The sequence below is a fragment of the Leuciscus leuciscus genome, assembly GCF_965113295.1.
Source record: "Leuciscus leuciscus genome assembly, chromosome: 12".
In the NCBI taxonomy this organism is placed as follows: Eukaryota; Metazoa; Chordata; class Actinopteri; order Cypriniformes; family Leuciscidae; genus Leuciscus; species Leuciscus leuciscus.
This window is the reverse complement of record NC_138736.1, coordinates 9,420,586-9,439,649: the sequence shown is the minus strand read 5'-3', so window position 1 is coordinate 9,439,649 and position 19,064 is coordinate 9,420,586. Positions and strand designations below refer to the sequence as shown.

Sequence of the window (19,064 nt, the reverse complement as noted above, 5' to 3'; positions counted from 1 at the left end):
AAGAGAGACGGGCACCGTGAAAAGAGGTGTTAACCGCTCTGCTTCGGGGGGACTACCCTCATTTGTCCTGAGCCCTCAGACATCAGGACTTTTTCCCAGCAGCCTTCTTGGCGGTAATAACGGTCCGCAGATCCGTTTTACCCCTCGAAGACTGCTGGGTTTGAGAGCGCCCTCCGTGTCCCCGAGATTTTTGTGGGGGAGCACGAGAGGACACACTCTGTTTTTGAGTGGCACGATGTTCAGCGCTCTTTTTAGAGGAGTGAGGCTGCTCCCGCTCAGCAGCCTCAATGAAAGAACGGCGGGGGAGAAGTTTTTGTAATGCAGCTGCCTGTTTAGCAGCTTCCTGAGATTTAGCTACCGCACTGTTTACTGCATCACCAAATAAACCAACAGTGGAAACCGGAGCATCTAAGAGAACGTGCTTTTCTTTCTCTTTTATATCGCTCAAATTGAGCCACAGATGCCTCTCAGTGGCCACCAGGGCTGCCATAGACCGCCCGATTGATTTAGCGGTCTCCTTGGTGGCCCTGAGAGACAGATCTGTGGCTCTGCGTAGTTCAGCCACTGTGTCAGGACCAATTCCCCCGCCCTCCTCTAAATCCCCCAATAATTCTGCCTGATAGGCTTGCATAATAGACATCGTATGCAGACACGCTGCCTTGACCAGCGGCTGCATACGATTTATGAACCAGAGATGATGTGAATTTTACTGGCTTAGAGGGAAGTGAAGGAGCTTTCAGGGAAGATGCCGTTGCTGGAGAGAGATAGCTCGCAAGCGTCTCCTCCACCTTCGGCATCTCCCCATAACCATATTCTTTATATTTGTGAATGGAAGAATAGTGGGATGTTTGTGGTGCATACACTCTGTATGAAACCGGTTTTCCCCACGATTTCGACACCTCGGTGTGGAGATCGGGGAAAAACGGAAGGCTTCTTCGCTGAGGCTGTGTACGAGATGGCAGGAAGCGTTCGTCAAGCTTACTTTTCGAACGAACGTCCTGCCTATCCTCTGGCCACTCAATAGATAGTCTGTCAACTGCTCTAGTAATAACATCGAGCAGTTCCTCAAACGCATGAGACTGAGGTGGCGAATCCTCAGACTCAGCTTCAATACTCACAACATCCAACTCCTCAGAGCTGGACAGTTGCAGTATTGGTGCCTCTATCGGGGGGGAAGAAACCGCAATGCGTGCTTCCACACCCTGATGAGAGGCACTGGATCTGTCAGATTGATGCTGAGATAAGGCAGAGCCCGTCTCAACATCCACTGACAGATCCATTTGCGAACCCCAGGTCTGAGATCGCCGCCGAGCCTCAGCCGCGGCGGGACCCGAGCCCTCGGGAACGCGATCGGGATTGAACCGAGCCAAGCGGGATCGGAGCGTGCGCAATGGAAGCGCGTCGCAATGCACACAGTCACCACCCTCGAGTGCTGACTGGGCATGCTCCTCACCCAAACAAACAACACAAAGAGTGTGAGTATCACCTCCCGTTAAATAACGCGGGCAGGGATGGACACACACTCTAAACTGCTGCTTGCTCGTCATACTGAATATATATATATAATATAGACAGACAACACCAAATAACAAGGACAGATTCAACACAGAGCGCAACTGAAGACTCAGAAAGCTTTCGTTTTCTGTTTCGGGCCGGCTTTTATAGCTTCCTGGTACGTGACGTCACCCGCCTCTGACGTTCCGCCACACCATTGGACTGATTTTACATGTGCTTCAAGACGTCATCACGCAAAGCGTTCCCATAGCGTCAGCTTTTCGACGCAACGGGAGTTCCCTTGAAAGGGAACCTATTTTCAGCTTTTCTACTGTTATGAAACCAGTCTAAACAAAGAAACTGAGAAAGAGTGTGAAAACTGAGAAAAAGCCTTCATTGATTTAGAAAAACCTTATGACTACTATCACAGCTTTTCACTTGAGTCTTAAAGGGATAGTTCACCCAAAAAATACAATTCTGTGACCATTTTCTCACCCTCATGCCACCATCCAAATGACTTTCTTTCCTCAGTTTTATAAAAATGAATAATGAAAATGATGGTCCTGAACAACAAAACATGACCATCATTTTTCCTTGTTGTATTGTCTCCACAATGTCCAAAAATGAGATCCTGCTCAGCATATAAATCAACAAATTAGGATTTGAAGGCTTATGAAGTATATGTAAATATACGAGTACTGCAGTTCACATTCTATATTGTTCACACATAACTCTGAATTGAAGCTTTAATGTGTTTTGTGAAGGCAAGCATTTATCCAGCGCGCCCACGTCAGAGCATCTAAACAAAGAATTGTATCGCACTGGGACCGGAGCCTGCTCTACACTTCAAAGACAAGACATTTTTAGAGATATGATCACTTCTGATTTGCCTCCCATGGTTTTAATGGGCTTCTAATCATTGCCATGGTAATGCAGTATGCCTCTCACCTGTTATTTTATTGGGCAGAGTGATCCCAAATCCTTTTAAATGGCTCATTAGGCACTTCCGGGGGCAGACAGACAGCAAACTGCATTTACACATTTCCTTTTTAGGATTTAATGAGCAAATTAGATAGTATTTTGATCCAGTGACGGAGCTATTTATGTAAAAATGCTAGATACTCATCTACGTTTTGATCAGATATCCATGATTAACCTGCAAGGTCTGTTGAGGCTTTTTGCGTCATATTTGAATTCATTATTTTGCTGGAAACTTTACTTCTTCTGTTAATGATTGTTTTCTAACTGGGTAAAGGGATTTATTATTTATATTTTTAATAGTAATTGGTTTCTTCCTCTTTAGTAGATGCATTTTAATTTAAAGCTTCTTGCAATGCTTTTATTGCTGTGATGATCTCTCAAGGGCATAAGAAGGATAATGCAAAATAGCCTTTTTATATTTTCTGGATCACTGTTATTTGCGATTGAACCTACAACTTTTCTTTGTCATTATGCTACTTCTTAGTTTGTTTGTTTGTTTGTTTGTTTGTTTGTTTTTTAAGTTGTGCTGGCTGAAGTAAGAAAAAAATTACCTATATATACTTTTTTATATATAGGTATATATAGGTATATATAGGTATTTTATATAAACATATATATATATATATATATATATATATATATAACACTTCTGCATATTGGTTATCGGACATTTCAACAAAAACACATCTTGTATCATGTGGACAAGATGATATAAGCCTTCATATATATATATATATATATATATATATATATAACTTTGACAATATTTGACAAAAATTTAGCATGGACCTGAGCAATTTAACACTTTATATTATATTATACAACAATTTGTATGTTATATTTTTTCTGGAATTTGTTTTCTTTGTATTTGTGAACCAGTAAAGCATCCCAGTTCTCCTCAGCTGGCACAACCTGACAAGCATCTCAGGCATCCATGCATCCATGCACTCCTTTAATTTAACAAATCAATAGTGCTGCTATTAATTATGTTTGCCTCAAGAATACGATCAATTCAAAGATCTTTAAACTAATAAATGAGCCAAAAAACAAGCACTGTGCCAGACTTCAATCTATACACTCCCAATTTGTTGCTGTGTCAAGAGTGAAGGATATGGCAACAAGATGGAAAATCGATCCTTGTAAAATATATCTGTCCAGCTTGGATTATGTGCATTGATATTAATCATCTCAAATGTGCAATCAAGACTTCTGCAAACTGTCCATTTACACGTGATAAGCAGCTCTTGTGAAGGTTATTCGCTGTCTGTTTTTTTTTGCAGGGTCAGGTGATGTTCAGGAACGGGGAACGCATGGGAACCATAAAATTCACCCAGTTTCAAGGTAAGTCCATTAGATGGTCATTTTTCATGGTTAACAAGCCTTTTTATAGGAAATGCTGGATCAAATTCAGGTCGTTCAGCCAATGTGGATCATTCTCCGTGTTAAATGAACATCTCAATCTATGCCAGTGTCGTTTTGTAGAATATGTGTGACACATATCTCAGTGTGACGTTGAGTCAGCGCTTGTGCAATACATCACGTAGATGGTCGTGTGCACAGCGGTTTTTTGGTGCCGTCCTGTAGTTTAATGGGGGTCAGAGAATTCCCCTGCTTGGCCCTCTGATGTGATTAATCCAGTGTGTATGTGTGTGTGTGTGTTTCCTGAGGGCAGGGGAGATTAACTCTGGTTTGTGGGATTTAATCTTGGTGCAGGGATTTCCCCCTCACACCCCATGACAGCCGCAGGCCAGCGTTCCCCACCCTCTTCAGTCTTATCTGCTTCGGCACAGAGGCATCCCTCCCATAGTGTGTTACATCACCTCTTCAGACTGTATTTGTGAGCAGGCCGCAGGATCGGAGGGTTGTTTGGCTGAGGGGTGATTGAACTGTCTGTCAATATGAAGGCGAATGGCAGTCTGGGATAAATAATGGAAAAAAAAGAAAGAAAGGAGAAGCTGTTATCAGCAGCGCCCTGGAGAGCTTCGTCTTCTACACCGAGAACAATCACACCGACTCAAAGCGCACACTTGCTTTGGGCTCCTTTCTTTGGGTTTCTCACTCTATTACTTTGCTCTCTGTCTCATTTCATCACTCGCTCACTCACACTCATATTCACTCAGTCACTTTCTCACTCGTTTGTTTACTCGCATTAAAGATGCAGTAAGTGATTTCTGAGAATGATATTTGAAATCAACCCAAACAAACACACCCTTCTCTTCGGCCCCCTAAATGCATGAACATGCAATGTAAGAGTGGATGTCTCATTATCATAGCAGAAGCAAAGCAAAATAAAGCTTTGCGAAAAATAAAGCGAAGATGATGAACGAATGACAAGGAAGAACAAAAAATGAACATACATTATAAGAGTACATACAAACAAAAGTTGGTTGTTAGTCGTCAGTAACACACACTCAAAACCAATGTTACTCAAGTCACGTATGGAGCAGAAATAACGCAACCTCTGTGTCCGTTTTCAGGTCACTTTAGCACTGGAAAGCTTTTTTAATCTTAACACGGGTCTTAAAGCTCTTGCCTGCTCATAACCCTTCTATATTAGAAGAGATATTCATTTGACCTATTCTCTTTTGTAATGTCTCTCAGCCATCTCTCTTTCAACAGTCTTTCTTCAAATCTCACTCTCTCTCCTCCCCATCATGAGTGGACACGCCCCCTACTGCTGATTGGCTACAAGTTTGTTGTGGTGCTCGGTCCAATCTACTTTCAACAGTGTTTTTCAGAAATCGCTTACTGCACCTTTAACTAACTCAATCGCTCATACCCATCATTCATGCATTTACTCATGCGCTAACATTCCTAGTCACTGTATTTATTCTCTCTCACACGCATTTCTTTGTTCATCAACTCACTTTCTCACTTATTCACTCATTCACATTATTCGTTAACTTAGTTCTTTCAGTCAGTCACTGACTCACACATTGACTCACATTTCAAACATCATTCACACTAAAACGACTTCTTAATGACTTTTTAATTGGTCCTTTAATTTGTTTTCCAAAAAAATATCCCTGAATCCAGATATATGTTGAGAAGCAACACTGCAAGGTTTCATTCACTTGTTTTCAGAGAGTAGTTCATACATTAATAGAAATGCATTTTATCTTACTGTGAAATGTTTAGATATTTGAACTGGAAAATAAGACACAAATGAGTTAAGAATAGGATTTTTGCAGCTCACACTCATTTCTAACCTCTCTCTCTCTGCTCATTTCTCTCTCTCTCTCTCTCTCTCTCTCTCTCTCGGACTTTTCTGACCAATATTTAAGTCTTTATAAGTCATTATAGTTGACAACTAATAACGGAATGCTGTCCATCAGTTTACATGCTTGTGGTTTTTGTAGTGTCCCATTGATCTCATGGTCAGATAAGTACCTGAATGATGATGTTTACTACATGGAGCTCTGACATCACCTGATTATTCACAGTCAATGATTCACCTGACACAGCAAGACCACCTAGGGCACAAAACTTAATCAAATGTCAGATTGAAGGAGGTCCATTAGTACTAGTACCAGTTAATCTTGTTGGCTATCATGTTTAAATTGTGTTATTCACATGAAAGCTTGGCCTAGTTTAACCCACAGCAGTTATGTGTGAAAATCTGAGACCATCAGATGAATTGTATTGAGCAGAAAATGGGTTGGCGTCTCAGTTCAGTACAGTAAATGTTTAATGTTAGCAGTTAGGAAACTATATACTTCCAGGAGCTAAATAATAAATATCTTATTGCCTATGTTCTCTTTTTTAAAGTTAGTTTTCATCTCTAGAAGGAATGCATTTTTCCCTGCAAGTATGACAGTCAATACACAAGTAGTTTTAAAGCGAACACCAGGGAGAAATATTGAGTTTTAAGATGGCTTTTGGAATAGACTTTGCCTTATATTTGCCTTCTGAGAGGAAGTCTTGTTCTGCTGGGGATTTATTGACACTAAGCTTTATTTTATTGCATCTTTGGATACAAAACCTCAAGTTACAACTTACCAACCATCTGTTTTCATCTTTAATACCTAGTTCAGGTGTTTTTTTTTGTTTTGTTTTTTTTTGTTAGCAATAACAAAGACAAAATGAAAAATATGCATTATGGTGATAAATAAATGGAAGAGAAAAAAAGAAAGAAGTAAAAACAACATCATGATTTCTGAAGGATCATGTAACACTGAAGACTGTTGTAATGGCTGTTGAAAATACAGCTTTTCCATCAGAAATTCATTACATTTTAAAATATATTTAAATAGAAAACTGGTGTTATAATGTTTCACAATATTACTGTTGTTACTTTATTTTGTATCAAATAAATGCATCCTTGGTAAGAATGTTAAATAATCTTACTAACACCAAACTTTTGAGCTTTTGTGTATATCATGTTATAATTTGCATAAAAAAAATTACTATATTGTGCCATTTCATTCCAAGTAAAATGGGCTAAAATTTATATATAGCAAGGCTAAATAATATTGACTTAATTTAAAGGTGCAGTAAGCGATAAAAAAAAAAAATCTGAAAGATGAATGGTCTGGCATCGACTAAAGAAAATCGGCACCAAGCATGCATTTGAAAATCTCACTGCACGCAATTGGATAACACTACGACCAATCACAGCAAGTTATCGCTTAGCTATCAGCGGAGCTAACTGGTAGATTAGACTCTTACCGTATCCGGTCGGCAAAACAGCAAAAACGTCCTTCTTGCAAAGGAACTATTCGAGCACCGTCTTCTGTTCCTGTTTAAGATAAAAAGCCAAGTCTAACTCATTCATTGTAGCGGCCAAAGCCGTTTCAAACAACTGGTGTTTATCCATAGCCATCTTGCAATGTTTACTAATGACTTTGACGTCACAGAGCTGTCGTCATCTGTTTAGCTCGCCTCTGGCCCGCCTATATCAGATAACCCGATGTGATTGGTGCAGCTCGGATACAAGGGCATATTTAATGAGCATCATTACCCGACGCCAGAGTAACTCGCTGAGCAAATTCATCTCGCGAGAACTCTGGATTTCCGGGGTTGTTGAAAAGTGCATCGGATTGAACATCAAAGCACACTTGTAGCCAATCAGCAGTAAGGGGCGTGTCCACTCATGATGGGGGAGGAGAGAGAGCTCAGTGCACAAGAAAGACATTAGCAGGACAACTAGAGATTTCCAGAGAAAACACAAAAGAAAAAAAGCCTGGGGAATATAACTTTAAAAAGAAGGGTTACGATCAGGCAAGAGGTAGGACCCGCGTTAATATCGGAGAAGCTTTCCAGCGCTAGAGAGACTTTAAGGAGCTGGAAGGCCCTGAATATGTTTTTTCTTTTGATTTCTGCTTTTAAGGATCGCTATAAATCCTGAATCTTGTCACATTTGTAATATATTAGTTACTTGGACTATCGTGTCATGTAGGGAGCTGTTCATGAAAACTGTTTTATTTTCTGGGATGGAAGGGATGACTTTGCCATCGAAGGAGTAGAGGAGCTAAACAACAATTAGACATTCAACCTGAATTATCATAGTAACACAAATTGCTTTCACTTATTGATGACATCATACCTCGGGCAGCAGCCACAGCAGATTCCGCCAGTCGTTGCCTTTGTGGCATAGCGTGTACATGTGGGGGCGGAGGCATCAAGATAGGGGTGTGATCCTTTTGGGTAGGGGTGTGTTTGTTTTGGTTATTTCAAATATTAACAACTCTTACCAGAAATCACTTACTGCACCTTTAAAGGACATTTTTGCCAAAGCAAAAAGTGTGTCAAAATTAACAATGCATCCTTGTTAGAAAAGCTAGGTTTTCTGAGTTATTCATCATGAGATCAATGTTTCAATTCACTGTTTTTCCAGACTCTCTAATCAGGTGTCTTTTAATTGATGTGCAAATGTGTGAGGTTGCAATTTACATACTTTTTCAGGTCAACATCGCCCTGAGTATTTTGGGACAATATGTTGGGCAGGTTCTGCAGTGAAGCGCACAGAAACTAAATGTACTGTCTATTGTCATGTTCCTCTCTGGGGGCCGCCGGCTTTGAACACACTGCTCTTATCTCTGTCGTCCTCTTGTTCTTGCTTTCTTTCACAGAGGGTCAAGAGGTGAAGGTGGGCGAGTACAACGCCATTGCAGATGTACTGGACCTTATCAACAACACCATCAGGTTCCAAGGTAGGAAAAGCCCCGTTTGTGTGTGTTTGCGGGTCAGCGTTTGAGTGAGAGAGAGACAGAAGGTTCACACGCCTGCCAATGTTGTCTACCCACTGTTCTGTGTGTGGTCATCTGAATAATTCAAGAGAAATTTTTCTGTTTGCCCACATTGACATTCTTTTTTTTTTTTTTTTTTTTATTCCCTGGATTTTTTTCTTTTTTTTCTTGCCTCTGAGGAACACAGAGGTGGACAAGAAGTAAAACGTTTAATTGTCTTACTTTAACGGAACTTGTTAAGAGGGAATCTGAAGGAATGATTTGGCATACTTAACTCTTTCCCCGCCATTGTTGAGATTTTCCATCATTTATGACAAAACACTTCCCAGCCAACCGATGAGTTTTTCCAGAAAACCGTGTTTTTACTGTTATAGAGTTGGGCCGCTGTTACAGATCTTCTGAAATAGCACAGCATCTCCGGATCCAAAAACAAGCAAAGAAAAAGATCTATGTAAACCAGAAGGAGCGGATAGAAGTTGTTAAAGGGATAGTTCACTTTGAAATAAAATTTTTGTATGTTTTAGCTTACCTCAAGGGCATCCAAGATGTAGGTGTCTTTGTTTCCGCAGTAGTTTCAATTTTGATATTTTTAGGTCAAACCGTTCTTGTCTGTCAGTCATATAATGCAGGTCTATGGTCACCACCTCAAAGAGCATGCACAGAGTCCAAATTAAACAATTCCCCATTGTAAGTACACATTGGTGGCCTAAGACACGAAACGAGCGGTTTGTGTGAGAAAACGAACAGTATTTATATCGTTTTTACCTCTTGTACACAAGCCAGAACGCGCGCACACGTCACACACCAGGAAGCGCACGCGCCCTCAGATCACTTGGACGTGGTTGTGTTGAGGTAAAAACTATATAAATACTGTTAGTTTTCTCACACAAACCGCTCGTTTCGTGTCTTAGGCCATCAATGTGTACTTACAATGGGGAATTGTTTAATTTGGACTTCTCTTTGCATGCTCTTTGAGACAGTGACCATCGACCTGCATTATATGACTGACAGACAAGAACGGTTTGACCTAAAAATATCAAAATTGAAACTACTGCGGAAACAAAGACACCTACATCTTGGATGCCCTTGAGGTAAGCTAAAACATACCAAAATTTTATTTCAAAGTGAACTGTCCCTTTAATGCTAAAGTATGCTAATGTCATCAGCACGATGCAACAGCATATAAATCAAAACTGCCCAACGTTACTGAGAAAAATGCCGAAACCTGCAAAGAGGTATAGGACTATGCAAGCTTTGTTGTGTTGATGGACTCAATCTGTGTTTTAATTCCGATCTGGCAAAGTCTTTGACAAAAACATGATTTTCTTAGCTTTTTGTTAAAAATGTTTTTTTGAAGAAACGTACCCACATTCAAAGTGTTGATAATAAAAATGATGAATGAAGCTGAATAAAATGTTTTAGGCTATGTTCTTTCTTTTGATATATTCACTGTTTACATATTCATACAACAAATTATTCTGGGGGCCATGAAATATTTGTGTATGATATGATCAAAAATGCTGGTGCTGGCTGGCAACTTACAAATAATACTCTGGCGGGAAAAGAGTTAAGAGAGAAAAAAATGTCCAAACACTCACCCCAACTGAGATTTTCTAAATGAAAAAGAGTAAACCATTTGCTTTTGAGCTAATTTCAGTAAAGCCTCACAGTTGTACATGAAATCACCAAGGTTGTCAAGTCACGCAAATAACTCTTGACTCGTTTTGGTGACTCATTTGGTTTAAGTGCTCTACTGTCTTCCAGCTTCTCATAATGATGTAAGATCTAATCGCATCTTACATCATGGTCACTGTATTTAAACCCATCCACAAATATTATTATATAACATTGTGCAGAAATAGAGCTAATACTGTATGCCACATGAGTGGCATTTTAAAATCTTAGTCATTTAAATTACACAGGGAAATGTTGAGAGCTTTCTCTGAGATGACTCCAAGAGTAACTGACTGTGAACCATCATGACTCTCGTAGGTGTTGAACCGCCGAAGGATCGGACGTTTGTGCGTCTGCAGCGCCGGCAAATAAACGTCCCTCTCTACAGCATCCTGTCTACCATCACCATCCTGGGCATGCTCATGGCAGGAGCCTTCCTCTTCTTTAACATCAAAAACCGCAACCACAGGTCAGGGCTGAGCGAGACTACGACAGGAAATAGTTCAAGAGTGAGACCTGAGTCTGAGACCACACTGGAAATCTGGGATCTTTTGTTTCATGTGGAAATCAGTTTTAGGATTTAAAAAATTGTCAAATAGAAAAGTTGTGATAGATAATGAACACGAAGTAAAAAAATAAAATAAAAAAAAGTTTCTTGAGCACCAAATCAGAAGGATCATGTGACACTGAAGACTGGAGTAATGACTGCTGAAAATTCATCTGTGTTCACAGAAATACATTACATTTTATTATATAATTATGTAATTATATTTTATTATGTATCATTCAGGATTTGTATTTTTGTCAGATATTCTTGATTCCCAGAAGATGCTCTTTCATTCAATCTTTTATTTTAATTATTATTTTGATCATATAAATTGCAATGGGATATTTTGCATTAAAGTTTTTAAATAATGCAAAATAAAGGCATTTTTACTAGAGGTTTGGGGCTTTTGGATCCCACGGTATATATGATACAGTCATGGATGTGGATGCTCATTTAATTGCAGTTGTTAATAATAAATGAAACGTGAATATTTCATGTATCGGCTGTGTGCTTCCCTCCATCTGCAGGCTGATCAAAATGTCGAGTCCCTATATGAACAACCTGATCATTCTGGGTGGCCTGCTGTCGTACGCTTCCATTTTCCTCTTTGGTCTGGATGGATCTTTTGTGTCAGACAAGGAGTTTGAGACCCTCTGTACTGTGAGTAATGACTGATTTCTGTGAATCAGATATGAATATGTCTAGACCATGGGTTAGTTGTCTTTTTTTTGTCCCGTAAGTGTTCTGAGGGTACATTTATGTGCTGTAATGGATAATTTGTCACAATGATAAGCAAACATATGATGAAATTGGAATTTTAGTTTGAAGGATATTGTTAATTATTCTAACTTAGAATTCCGTTGGTGTTTTAAACCAACATGCCTAACCAGTGCTAGAGAAAACAAGCATTTGTGCTGGATATAGTAACTGGATATCTGACTCAAAACCTTTTTGAGATTTCGATAGCTTCCCCTGTGCCAACCTCCACAGGGACAACTGTCCCTGGTCTCCTCTATATTTGAATCTGAACGCTTTTCACCTCTACTCAGGCTGTATCACCAAACTGAGTAAGCAGGATTGGATGTGTCTCGTCACGCCTCCACTGTCTGTTTGCATGTGACCATAATCCACCTTTTAATTACGAGGCTTTGGCTACTGCAGTAACTCCAGTCACTGGGGAAATAGCTCACAAATGTGTTGAGCAGGGAACATGCTACCTGCCTGAAACGGGCTCTGTTCTCTACGGCCTGTGGAAGTTTTTCATTGCGATATCAAGGATGGGATGAATTTGGGCAATTAATATTATTTTATCTTGGACTCAAAGACAAATGACTAGGACTCAACAATAAGACCCTTTCCGCTAATATATTTTGAACATTAGCAACATATTTTTGTGTCAGAGAGAGAAATTAATTGAGAAATGAGAAATGAGAAATTAATTATTTGTATTTTTAATTAATGTTTTCGGTCACACTTTAGATTGGGGGACAATTCTCACTATTAACTACGACTTTTGCCTCAAATTCCTAATTACTGCTTATTAATTGTTAGTTAAGGTAGTTGTTAAGTTTAGGTATTGGGTAGGATTAAGGGATGTAGAATATGGTCATGCAGAAAAAGGTATTAATATGTGCTCAATAAGTACTAATAAACAGCCAATATTCTAGTAATATGCATACTATTAAGCAACCAGTTTATAGTGAGAATTGGACCCTAAACTAAAGTGTTACCAATAAATACTTAATTTATAAAAACATAAAAATAATAATAATAATTTACCAATAAATACAGTTACAAGAAGTTACGACAATCTAATTTAGGTTTATAAACAATATGTGACCATTTTTACAGCTGCAGCTATTAACATATCTGACGACTAATGACAACTATAAATTCATAATCACATGTTGAGTTAATTTAATTCGGTAGAATCCAGCGCAACACTCAATACATCACATAAAACCACATCAAATCTCAACAAAACAAGATGTAGTGACAGTCCTGCCTTATAGATGCTGAGAATTACTTTCCCAGAGGAGCTCAGAATAAAGAACACTAGATCTGTGGAAGAGGGTCAGAAGATGAAGAGAGGACAAAAAGAAATGAAAAAAGCTTCAGGAACTTCTACAACTTGTCAACAACACACCTTGCCACCCGATTTGCTTTCTGATAGTAGAAGTGGGATCACTATATTTTTATGGTTTTGCAGTTTCTGCTGCTTTGTATTCTATAGACTGGTGTTACAGTCTAATCTTGGCTTTTGGGGTAGCATTCCAGTGCCTAAATTATAATAACTATTGGTTTGTAACAACCATGTTTTACTTTCACATTTAACGTTTTTAGGTCCGTACATGGATCCTCATTGTGGGTTACACAACAGCGTTTGGCGCCATGTTTGCGAAGACCTGGAGAGTGCACGCCATCTTCAAGAATGTAAAGATGAAGAAGAAGGTGAGAGATAGACTTTCAAAGCATTTCAGTTACAACATAGCACTCTATTTATATCTTAAAGTAAACCTGACAAAGCAACATTACAGGTCCAGGTCACACTGGCGCATGACACTAGCGAAAACAAATATACCGTTTCAAATTATCATTATCATGATCAATGAAAATGATTTAATTTCATTAATAATATACTGGAAACAGATACTCTACCATTCAAAAGTTTGGGGTCAGTAAATGTTTTTGTTTTTGAAAATGTTCTCGTGCTCACCAAGGAATACAAAACAGTAATATTGTAAAATATTATTACAATTTTAAATAACTGTTTTCTAAATAATATATTTTAAAATGTAATTTATTCCTGTGATGCAAAGCTGAATTTTCAGCATCATTACTCCAGTCTTCAGTGTCGCATGATCCTTCATGGTGATTTTGCTGCTCAAGAAACTTTTCTTATTATTATACAATTGCGCTGCTTAATATATAGTGTATATATTTTTTAGACCATGATACATTTTTACAGGATTCTGTGATGAATACAAAGATTCAGGAAGAAGAATTCAAAAGAACAGCATTTATTTGAAATGGAAACTTTTGTAACATTATAAATGTCTTTATCAATGTAATGTGCATTGCTGATCAAAACTATTCATTTATTTAAAAAAAATCTTACTGACCCCAAACTTTTGGTCATATGGCAGGATTAATTGGGTTCCAGTGTGGCAGAACACACAGGAACTGGTATTATTTGTCATCTGCCTTATAATGATCACATTTCACTGCAGTTTTATGGTAAGATTTTTATATTATATTCTTTTTTTAAGAATTATAATAAAAAAATAAAAAGAACTTGATGAAATAATACTGCAGTTTATACATGGATGTTGTAATGGAGATGTAGATGATGAGATGGAGAAACAATGAAAGAGAGAGATTATTTGTAGAAGGAGAGACCGGTTCCATGCTTAAAGCATCATGGGAAAGCAATGTTGCCACTGGGCTGTCAGCTGTCTAATTTTTCAACTGCCAAAAAAGCTAAAATATAGAAATGCTCTCTTCACTGAAGGTCAGTTTGCTGTCTCCATGCTCACTTTCCTGACATATCAAGAATCAGTCGGCACTGCCAGTGCTAACCAATGAATCTCTGATCTCTTTGAAAGAACAATGTCTTCCTGCTCCGCTAAACACGGTCTTCACAAGTCCATGCGTGTGAATTTCCTCCGCAAGAAAAAGCATCACACTATGGGGAAGTGTGCGCACAAGCGCATCCATGCAGGTCTTTAACACAACAGATTCGTGCATGCACACTGACCTCCTTTCATACGCTCTTTCTCTCCCTGCTCTTGTTTTTCAATGCAGCGTAAGAATGTGGCGAGTGAGGCAGCTGATACTGTATGACAGTGCTGTAAAGGATGGCTAGCCACAGCTCCAGCACCCTGCTGGCCATCTTTATTTATAGAGCTTACTGCCTGCTTCCATTGCTACAGTCAGAATCAGTGGGATGATTTCAAGCAGAATATATACAGAAAGAGAGATCAAGAAAGAGGGTGATAAACAATGCTGCAGGTAAACTAGGTAACCGAGAGAACTCATAACTTCAAAGGAATCTTCCTATATTAGTCTTATTTATTGGGATGTCCCGAGCCAATCTCAGGGATTGGTATCAGGGCTAAATAAGCATGTTTTTTAACTGATCGGTATTGGCTATCCAAAGCCCGATCCTTTACTTTACGTCAACTGTCAAGCAAGTGTTGTGCAGTAGGTGGCAGTATGCCCCTTCAAGGGGGTTTGGCAGCCGCCTTTAAAATTAAACGAAGAACCGCAAATGTGCATGCGTGAAGCAATAAGGTCAGAGATGTAACACATGTACGTTCCAGCTTCCGTGTTTAGCATATTTGATGCGCACTTTTTTAACAAAGTAATTCATTTATTTAACCCTTTCGCACAGAAGTAAAAAAAATTCTAGCTGAGCCCCCAGCGTGTGTTTTTTAAGGCGACCGGTATTGTAGAACGTATCACCTTATTATTTCCATGGCGACGCGTCATGCTTGTCATGTGACACACCGCAGCCACAACAGTGCTGTATAATAGATGTATTGCTTTTAATTAGTTTTTCCTTTTTATTACACATATTCACAAACTTGTTAACTATATAATGAACTATCTGATATTTCGATTCTCAAATATTTGTACGTGAGTGTGTTTTGTCGTTTAAAAACCTTTTATAATGATCATGTTAGTGCCGCCATGTTAGTTTGCACTGCAATTCAGAGATTTAGATCACGAAAATTCATCCACTTCTCCCAAAATACACGAAAGTAAGTGACCAGTGAAGAGGGAGAAGAATAGAGTAAACTATATAGTTTACTAGTATATAGTTACCTATACAATGCGTATCAGATATGAATAAAACACGTCATCAAATTACAATACAAAGGATTATTATTTCCGCCTCCGTAGACATAAGTGTGTATTTTACAAACTACAAATGTATTGTTTTGCTAGTACTTATGTGTATTTAAATGTCTGAAACCTAAAATAAACCATATGTGGTTGAAAACATGGAATAGTTGTCATATCCGTCTGTGGCTCAGCTCGTCCGTCTGTGGCTCAGCTCCAGCTAAAACACCAAAGCACATTTGAATTTAGCAGTTGATCACATGATGCACTGAACGTTCAAAGGGTTAATATATATGAGAGAGAGAGTATCTTATTATTAGGTTAAATATAATCACTAAATAATATATAATATTATTACTATAAATGTAATTACTGTAGTAACTGTTATATTGGAATTACTCTGTAGTGATAGATGCCCCTTTTTTACATTTGAGCTCCTGCCCTTGAGAAACTCTCTGCACATCCCTGTATACATTGGATTGATTTGAATAACTTTAATGTACTTGAATTGCACTGAACTCTTACAAGTATCGGATCGAGGCTCAGTAAACTGAATATTCAGTGACTGATCAGATCGGAGGCACAAAAAAAACTTGATCGGGACATTCCTAATTATTTATATACTGTTGTAGTGTTTATTAACTCTTTCCCCGCCAGCATTTAGTTTTTTTTAATTGCCAGCCGCCGCCAGCGTTTTTGATAATTTTCACAAAAAGAACAGTCCCTCTGCTTTTAAACAAATAAAAAAACGTTTTATCCTAGCTTCATGAAGTCGAACACATTGCAATGTATACAGTGTGTCAAAATCTATTTCTATTTTATTTATTTTAATTTTAATTAAGGAACAACTAAAATCCTGTCATCCCTGATAACGGACTTCCAATCAAACGTTTAGAAGGAGTATGTGATGTAATTCCAGCTTGATACATTGAATGTCAGTTTTTTTTTTTTTCTGGTGTCTTCTCTTCAATTGCACTTTCACACTCAATTAGCAGTTCTTAACTAGACCCACTGCATATAAATAAATTCAGAGACAGGTAATGCCCAGGCTCAGGGCTTTAATTCCCTCTGGCACTTCAGTGTGCAGGAAGCTGGCAGTGAGCGGACTCCCGCTCCACACAGTGATGGACTGCTGGGCTTTGGCACTCTAAAGTGATGGCTGCTGTCAGGACTGTGTTTTGTGAGTGTGCATGTGGGTGTGCCATCTCTTTATCAAGCTGAGAAGCAGTCTCACAGTATGTGACTCCGCGGACAGCCCATCGCAAATCAGCCGCCATTCGGTGCGGGTCCGGTGGTCCGAGGGGTCTGTTACAGTCTCTCCCTCAGGGCGCAGCGAGGGTTAAGTCAATCACCTTGGTGGACTGTGAAGAAACAAAGGGAGATGAAGCAGATACACACACAAGCATGCTTTCACAGCGCACAGTGATATTTGCTTTAGTTGTTTCTTTTTTTGTATACAAGGTTTTAGTTGATTGTAGGTATATTTATCTTCTCTAAAATTAGTTGGACCACCGATTTTTAGTCTTAAAGTCATTATTTACTCACCCTCATGTTATTCCAAACCTGGATGATTTTCACAAAAAAAGATACTCAGTGTTTGTATGAAAGTGAAATTGAAACACATGAAAGTCAAAGGAATCCAGTGTTGTTTTGGACCCCACTGACGTTCATTACACGGACAAAAATGGTTCAAATGTTCTGAAATCCTTCCTCGTTGCATTTTTCATGCAATTATATTGTGACTGAAAACAACAACAACAAAAACTTTATCATGAAACCATTAAAAAATCCAGAGAGTTGTTATTGAGTCAGTGAGATGAATTGAGAACAAATAATTCAGATCAATTTATTAAGTGAAAAGATTCAGTTCTAAAGAATTGTTCTTTCATGAATCAGACATTGTTGCTTCTCTCAAGGTGAGCTAGGGCGGAAAAAGCTTAGAGCTTAGCATCATTGCTATATTGTTATCATTTTTGTTCATATTTTGAATTATATTCTATTTACATATATTCTTTTTGCACTAAATTTTATTTATAGTCATTTTGTTTAGTGTTTTGTCATTTTTATTTATTAGTTTTAGTGTATTTAGTTTTAGTTATTTAAGTGTGTTAAATTAAACTAAATGGAAATGAGAAATGTTTGGCAACTTGCTGAAATAAAATAAGTGTTTTTAATATTTTATTTTATTTTAGTTAACATTTATTTCAATTAATTCATTTTTTTTATTATTGTTTTTAGTTTAGATTTAGTTAACGATAACCCTGCTTCAGAAGACTTGATGAACACTTTATGAAACATTTATGGTGCTTTTACATCATTTTATGAAGCATGAAAGACTTTTTTTCAATTTCTTTAGTCTATCAGTCTGATTCTTCCTCGTTTTTTTATTTTTTATTATTTGAATATACAGTTAGAATAATTTTTGGGGGTGCAGAATAAGTTAAAATATTCATTATTTTATGGCATAAACCTACGTACACATCCACATACTGCATAATGCATCATTCAGACTGCATTATGGAACATACCGCGTCACAAATAGATGGCATCAGAGATGTGTGCATCTGTAAATTCAATCAGACACAAGCACATGATGGCCTGCATAACATAGACTAAGCACAAACACAATCTGACACTAATGCACCACATGCTCTTGTAGACCTGCTGCAATAATCTTGTACAAACGGTGAGCAATTTGAACTGTGAATACAAAAGCTTAAACTACTGGGTCTTAAAACCAAGTGTTATTGGTTTACAAGCTCATGATTAGCACCATTAAAGGTGAAGTGTGTCATTCTTTCGATGTTAAAGTACTACTTACCTGTTAAATGTGCACAGATGTCTATAATTAGGCCAGATTTTCACAGACAAACAGTGTTTGTTTAAAGGGATTCTTTAGCAAATATCTAATGGCAGATGGGGGTGAAAAGTAGTTTTTGGGGAAACCTGTTTGAAAACAGTTTTCTGTTTTCATTTCTTTTTCCATTTTTTATACCTATGACCTAGACAGAGTCTTCTGAGAATCATTTGCAATTTGCCTTCCAGAAAGAATGACAAAAGAAGCCACTCCAGCAAGCGGTTGAGTGGTGCTCAGAGTAAGGACTCTCCATTTAAGTTTTGATGTAAATTTGAAATTCGAATCCATGTATTTCCGATCCTATTCTTCTCCCTTTTCCCATCGCATATCAGCTCAAAGAAGTGATTGTTACATAAAAAATAAAGAATATATTCCAAAAGTGGAAATAAAGTTCCTATCAGGAATTTAAAAGTCCTGAAATTGAAATAAAAAAATGCATTATTTTAATACATATAATAATATATACTGTTGTTATTTT

At 38.1% G+C, this 19,064-nt stretch overlaps 1 protein-coding gene across 2 annotated transcripts in view; it reads left to right on the top strand.

Annotated features, from left to right (window-relative positions):
* The window catches only part of gabbr2 (gamma-aminobutyric acid (GABA) B receptor, 2), a 211,642-nt gene that overhangs the window by 148,038 nt on the left and 44,540 nt on the right, over nucleotides 1-19,064 (top strand). For both annotated transcript variants that reach the window (XM_082187048.1, XM_082187049.1), the window contains exons 8-12: nucleotides 3,756-3,816; nucleotides 8,547-8,627; nucleotides 10,656-10,806; nucleotides 11,412-11,544; nucleotides 13,228-13,335. In XM_082187048.1, the coding sequence (XP_082043174.1) occupies nucleotides 3,756-3,816; nucleotides 8,547-8,627; nucleotides 10,656-10,806; nucleotides 11,412-11,544; nucleotides 13,228-13,335 (534 nt within the window). The remainder of the gene's footprint in view (nucleotides 1-3,755; nucleotides 3,817-8,546; nucleotides 8,628-10,655; nucleotides 10,807-11,411; nucleotides 11,545-13,227; nucleotides 13,336-19,064) is intronic.